Source organism: Trifolium pratense, linkage group LG7 (genome assembly GCF_020283565.1).
Source record: "Trifolium pratense cultivar HEN17-A07 linkage group LG7, ARS_RC_1.1, whole genome shotgun sequence".
Classification (NCBI taxonomy): domain Eukaryota; kingdom Viridiplantae; phylum Streptophyta; class Magnoliopsida; order Fabales; family Fabaceae; genus Trifolium; species Trifolium pratense.
In genome coordinates this window covers 28,783,293-28,790,421 of record NC_060065.1, presented here as the reverse complement: position 1 = coordinate 28,790,421, position 7,129 = coordinate 28,783,293, and the positions used below count along the sequence as shown (strand labels likewise).

At 32.3% G+C, this 7,129-nt stretch overlaps 1 protein-coding gene across 1 annotated transcript; it reads left to right on the top strand.

Moving 5' to 3' along the window:
- Positions 1–1,498: 1,498 nt before the first annotated feature.
- On the top strand, positions 1,499–5,860 carry LOC123897386 (RAP domain-containing protein, chloroplastic-like). The gene is made up of 4 exons (XM_045947987.1): positions 1,499–1,614; positions 2,566–4,453; positions 5,058–5,140; positions 5,600–5,860. The coding sequence occupies exons 2-4, from the start codon at positions 2,671–2,673 to the stop codon at positions 5,705–5,707; spliced, it is 1,974 nt and encodes a 657-aa protein (XP_045803943.1). The 5' UTR covers positions 1,499–1,614; positions 2,566–2,670; the 3' UTR covers positions 5,708–5,860.
- The last annotated feature ends 1,269 nt before the right edge of the window (positions 5,861–7,129 follow it).

Below are 7,129 nucleotides of genomic sequence, written 5' to 3'. Positions count from 1 at the left end.
CTTAAGATCATCATAATTTGCTTATAATAGTCCTGCACACTAGATTAAAAAATTAGTATACTACCAATTGTACATTTAATACTTATTGTTATCATCAAAACTTTATATATTTAAAACTTGGGGCTTTAGAACCAATTTTATTCCAACATACTCCACATAAATCTTTCCACCAAAATGAATCTAGATTACTTTGAACCATAAACCCTCTTTCTTATCCTTCATTCTTCAACACTACTATTCCAACAAGAAAACATTAAAAACATTTAAATTACAAACCCCTAAGCCCCTTCTCTTTACGCAAACATACTTTATTATTCCATTTAAATTATAAGAATTTAATTTATATGCACCGTCAGTGTAAAGTTATTTTACACATGCATCCAATAATATACTGACACATCATGTATGGTATTTAAAAACACATGATGTGTCACATTCATTAAATGATGTGGCAACGCATCATTGAATGTATGTGTAAAGAATCTTTACACCGACAGTGCACAACAATTAAACTCAAATTATAAACCCCCCTCTCTTTAGATATTCAATTTTAGAAGGCTTAATTAATAAAATGGTCCCTTAAAGACATTTTTGGTTTCAGATTGGTCCCTTAAAGAAAAAAAGGTCCAAATAGGTCCCTTAAAGAAAAAAAAGTCCGAATAGGTCCCTTAAAGACATCTCCGTTAATCAGTTTGGTCCCTAAAAAGAGGTCTAAATAGGACCAAACTGATTAACGGATATGTCTTTAAGGGACCTATTCGGACCTTTTTTTCTTTAAGGGACCTATTTAGACCTTTTTTTCTTTAAAGGACCAATATGAAACCAAAAATATCTTTAAGGGACCATTTTATTAATTAAGCCATTTTAGAAATAGTATGTGCAAAACTTTGAAGAAAGAAAGTAAAGTAAACTAATAAAGCAACAAATGAGACAACTTTTAAGATAACAAGACAATTTCTCAAAAACATATTGTAACTCCTTCACAAATAGCTATATAATATGATTTGATTGAATGCTTTGTTAAAAAAATCCCTTAGATGGTGTATACAAATTATAATAATATTTTTTTTACAATCAAATTATAATATAATAATATTTTTTTACAAACAAATTATAATAATATTTAAAACATAGAATTAAAATAATTAAAGTAACTAAATGTTATTCATCACCACTTGTCAAAAGTATAAAATTCCATATTTTTTGACTTTTCATTCATATAATAGTCAATATTGAATTTTTTAAAAAATATTAAAAAAATTAGTATAATGCTTATAAACAATGAAATTATGTTTTTTCTTGTGATATTATTATTTCTAAAATACAATAATCGGCTAATAGTTTTTTAATTCGTAAAAATAATCGTTAAGTTATCAATTTACTGACTTAATGTACCAGTCCGTCCATTAATTTATGATATCAATTAAACTCTTATTATAATTACAAAAAATAAAAATAATAAATTTACTCAAAAATATTAAAAATAATATTATAATTCATTTTAATTTTAAATAAACACTTTATCGCTTTCTTCTGCAACCCGGAAATACTTGTTTGTTCTTCAAACACAGTCTGCTTCAGTCATCACCAAACCGCGTCTTCTCTCCTTCGTTCGTAAGTTTCAATTTCTCCATTTTTCCTCTTTTATCCTTTAATTGGTTCTTTTTCATCAATTTTAGGACTTGTTATATGGAACATGATAGCAGGTTCTACAGCTATCAGAAAATTAAAGCTATGCAAGAAAACTAAAGGTAGGGAAATAACAAAAAAATAAGACTGCAATTAGGTTTTTTATAATTCTCAAAGAGACAACATACACTTTAAATACTTAGGTCACCCTTAATGGATTTGGGTCAACTATATTATGTTATGGATGAATTTCATGGGCCAAAATCTTTTGTGATCCAAGCTACACTACAACACAATCCTGAACCCTTCAATTGGGCTTTCCCGCTCTCTTCCGACCCTTAAACCTCCAGCTTGCCTCCGAACCTTGAGGACAAGGTTCAAGTGAATCCGGCGGCAATGATAGAAGATTAGTTAGTAGTTAAATAATTAATTATTAGGGTTTAGTATTTAAGTAATTTAGATATTAATGAGATATTTTATTTATATTACTAGTTTAGTATTGATGTTATTGGATTGTAAAATGGGCTTTATGTCCTTAGGCCCATTAGGAGTCCTATATATGTAGTGTTCTTATCAATTTGAAATCAATCAATGAAATGAATCAATTTATCTTTTATTTATTTATCTTTATTTATTGTTTTTCTTAAGTTTAGCTTAGTATAGCTTGATAAGCTTAGTATAGCTTGATAGAGCTTCAACACTCTATCAGAACATTTATCATATTTAACTGCTTTGTGTTTATACTCATAATTAATTTTCGTGACAAAAAAATGTAGTTGAATTTTACCATGCCTTCATTTTTATCAATTTGTGAATAAATTTTAGGGTTGAAACTGTTTAATTAGGTTCATAATTTATATGTGCAACTAATTTCTATTATACTGTAAACTATTTTATATCAATTATGTTGAAAGTTATTTAAATTTTTGTCTGCAGGAAACGCATTTTATGAGTTATTGATGAAAAATAATTTATTGTTTTGCATTGTGAAACTTAAACCTGTTTGGTTAATTTGATTTCTTTGAGGAGAATTGAAAAAGTATGGAAGGGTTATTGAATTCTTTAGTTAACCAAAGTTGTTTAAAACCCATTGGTTTCACCCCAAGAGTTAGTTATAATTTCCCGGTTATCACGAGAACTTGGCGTTTAGATCGAAAACTTGATTCATGTACCATGAAAATTGGTTATAGTGCCGGCGGGGGTAGAGTAGCTAGAGTTGCTGCACTGGATAATGATGATAACGGAGAGGAGTCTGATATGGATTGGGAATCGGAGTTTATAGGGGAATTGGATCCGTTTGGTTACCGTGCTCCGAAGAAAAGGGAAAAAGAACAGAAATCAGATTTGCTTGAAGATATTGATTTGGATTGGTGTGTGAGGGCAAGAGAGGCGGCGCTGAAATCGATTAAATCGAAGGGTATGACTCATGTGATGGAAGATTTGGTTACTGTTAAGAAGAAGAAAAAGAAGACTAAGAAGACATTGGTAAGCAAGAAGAAAATAGATAAGAAAATCGATGAAATAGAAGATGAACTTGGTTATAGTTCAGAGGAAGATTCTGGACTTCCACAGTCAAAGGAAAGTGATTTGAAAAGGAAAGTGAGTTTGATTGCAGATGGAATGTTTGCGGAAAATACGGAGAAAAGGATGGAAACATTTTACAATAGATTGTCTCAGTTCTCTGGGATATCTAACCGTAGAAAAGAAATCAACTTGAACAAAGAGATCATTGAGGCACAAACTGCGGAAGATGTGTTGGATGTTACTTACGAAACAATTGTCGCGGTTGCAAAAGGATTAAGCCCCTCACCTCTCTCCCCTTTGAATATTGCTACTGCTCTTCATCGCATTGCTAAGAATATGGAGAAAGTTTCTACCATGACAACTCGAAGATTGGCTTTTGCTCGACAAAAAGAGATGTCTATGCTTGTCGGTGTAGCAATGACAGCCTTACCTGAATGCTCAGCTCAAGGAATCTCAAACATAGCTTGGGCGCTGTCCAAAGTTGGAGGCGAACTGCTTTACTTTTCTGAAATGGATAGAATTGCTGAGGTTGCACTGACCAAAGTCGAAGAATTAAACTCTCAAAACATTGCTAATATTGCAGGTGCTTTCGCTTCAATGCAGCATTCAGCTCCCGATCTTTTCACAAAATTGTCGAAAAGGGCTTCAGAAATAATTCACACCTTCAAAGGGCAAGAGCTTGCACAGCTTTTGTGGGCTTTTGCATCTCTTTACGAGCCTGCTGACGCTATGTTTGATTCTTTAGACAAACTCTTCGAAAGCCATAGCCAATTGAGAAGTTTCATAGGTGAAAAAACATCAAATAGTTATGAACAAACCAATGTAGAATCTGTTGATCGAAACGGGGACTCAACTTTACTTACTTTAAGTAGGGATCAGCTTGGGACTATAGCTTGGTCCTATGCTGTTTTTGGGCAAATGGATAAGAGTTTCTTCTCTTATGTCTGGAAAACTCTCAGCCATTTTGAGGAACAAAGGGTTTCGGAGATGTTTAGGGAAGATATCATGTTTGCTTCTCAGGTTCATCTTGTAAACCAGTGTTTGAAACTTGAATTCCCGCATCTTCAGTTGTCATTATGCGGTGAGCTTGAGAATAAAATTGCGCGTGCTGGAAAAACTAAAAGGTTTAATCAGAAGATAACTTCTTCGTTTCAGAAAGAGGTTGGTCATCTTCTTGTTAGCACTGGACTTGAATGGGTGAAAGAATATGTTGTAGATGGCTACACTTTGGATGCTGTGGTAGTTGATAAGAAGGTTGCTCTGGAAATTGATGGTCCAACTCATTTCTCAAGAAATACTGGTGTGTGTGTGTATCTTTTGGTTACGTATATTGAATTTAGAGCCTGTTATTTGAGTTTACCTACTAGTATATGCCTTTGTGAGACTGTTTTAGGGAGCTTATGAAAACAACTTATGACATGTGCAGAAGTTGTTTTCACCTTATTTTCATAAACTCTGGATGATAGCTTATGAAAGCAGCTTATAGCTTATATAAAAACAAATTAACTTGTTTTATTTTTGTTATAGGGTCCATTTGGATTTTGCTTATTTTTGAGCTTATGAAAATAGCTTATGCAAATAAATAAACTTTTATGTTAATTGATAAGTTTTCCCCGACAAAAATTGTATCTTTTTAAGGTGTTTTCTCATAAACTACGTTGGAAAGCTTATAATAATACATAGAAGTTTATTTATTTGCATAAGTTGTTGCACATAAGCTAAAAAATAAGTCAATCCAAACGGGCCCAAGCACTTCTACGATTAGCACTTATTCATGCTATAAGTGGTTAATGAAGTTATTTATCCAAACAAGGTCTTAGTATCCTCTTTTCCCTCGTATCAAGTTGAATCTTAACTAAGTTGAATCACTCAGTTTGCTATTTATGTCTTTTCCCGTTATACAGGTGTTCCTTTAGGACATACCATGCTAAAACGCCGATACATTACTGCTGCTGGTTGGAAACTCGTATCATTATCCCATCAAGAGGTGAGCTCTCTAATTTCATAAATTAGAGTTTTACGTGTCTCATTTTAACCCTGTCATTTTTTTTCATAAAATTTGAAAAACCATGAAGTTGATTCTATTATATTACCACAGTCCACATATATTGATTTGATGGCATATAGTTAACATGTACAACATACAGAACTTGCCAGTTTATAATTTACCTTCCTATAGGCATATACGATTATAGAGACTGTCTTTCAAGTTTCACTCTGCAGAAACATTTTATCATAATCTCTAGCCTCTATTTTTCAACTGTCATTATTCCTGATTTGTTTTCAAACATGCAATTTATGCCATCAGTTTATGTATCCTCTACTTATTTCATAAGTAGACGATAAAAAAGTCACACTTTTTGCTCAACCAAACAATTTTAAGCACTTTACAGGAATAGCGATTTGTGCGCGAAATAATTGTGTATGTTTGTGTACTTTCTTGCAGTGGGAGGAACTTCAAGGAGGATTTGAACAAAAGGAGTACCTTAGAGACATTCTTAAAGATCATTTAGATAAAAGATATGCCAACACTACATTGACAGAGGTAAAGTGATCATTCAATGTTTTTTGCGAGGTATCATGAGTTCTGTAAGTTTAAGTTGTTATGCACCTTGATAAATTTTAGTATAGGGCATGTATATCTGTTAGAAATTCTAAATCTCAAGATCATCTAAATTATAGTTATGGGTGTAGATTTGTTGATAAATGGTTATTTCGTATAGAAGTAGACAGCACATTGAGGTCATTTACCTCACATAACAAAGAAATCTTTCAAAATATAAAAATAAGAAAACACCTTCAAACTTCAACCATGGCGTGTTATAAGAGTGCGATCACATGGTTTTCACTTTTCATTGTTTTCATCAGTAGAGATTTGATGGTGAAAAGGGGTAGGTAAATTTGAGAAGGTGGAAATGTATAAAGAATGCATCTCAACGCGTTACAAAATAGGAGAACTGGACTACCTCTTTGTTTTGTTTTCCTTGTCAAAATGGTGGCATTTGATATTCATGTATATGCACAAAGGTGAAGTGGTGAAGAAATTGCAATTGAGAGATTAAAATAGTGGAACCTAACAAATTATATGTAAAACACATTACTCATTTAACAACAAAATGCAACACAATAAGCTGGTGAGCAAATTCTATAGTTATGTATTTTAACTATTAATGAAAATAATCAAAGAGTTGGTTAGAACACTTAGCCATATAACCTCAAGGTGCCGAGTTCAAATCCTCTCAGGGATAGTTTTAAAATAGCGATTTATTGTCTAATAAAACAAACTATGCATTTTAACAAACTATGCCGAGTTGGTTAGAACTTAGTCTGTATTATGATATCAATTAACTCGTTAGTATATTTTTTGCTAGACCCTTGGTATCTGAAAATTATGTTGAACCTCGACTAATCCGAGTTGAATCGAGTAGGCATGGCAACAAGGCGGGTTAGTGGGCGAGTTTTGCCTTCTTTTCCCCTAACTCCTTGAGTCATCCCCAACTTTGCCTTGGATCTTCAACGGGTTGAAAAATGGATATTAAATGTATTAATATTAAATCACAAGAATTAAGAAATTTAGTAGTAATATTAAATACATTAATTATTATTTTTCCAATTTTACATTTTAGGAGATAAAATTTAAAATAAGTTTTATATAGAAGTACAAGAAAAATTCTTGAGATTCCGATGTTTAGAGATAGATGTAGTATAGTACATATTGACACTCAATAAGTTATATTTTCCTTTTAATCAAAGATAACTGATTTCATTTCATAAGAGGCGATACAATTTAGAAAGGGAGTAAAAATATGCAGGACGAGACTCAGGGGCGGAGCTCTTAAGGGGCTGGGCAGCGCCATGGCCCGCCCCAAATTTTAATTTTTTAATTTTTTATAGGTATATATACATGTTTTTAGTTTAAGATCATATTATATATATGGGTCATGCTAAATAGTGTCCCCGGGGCACTTGTTAAACA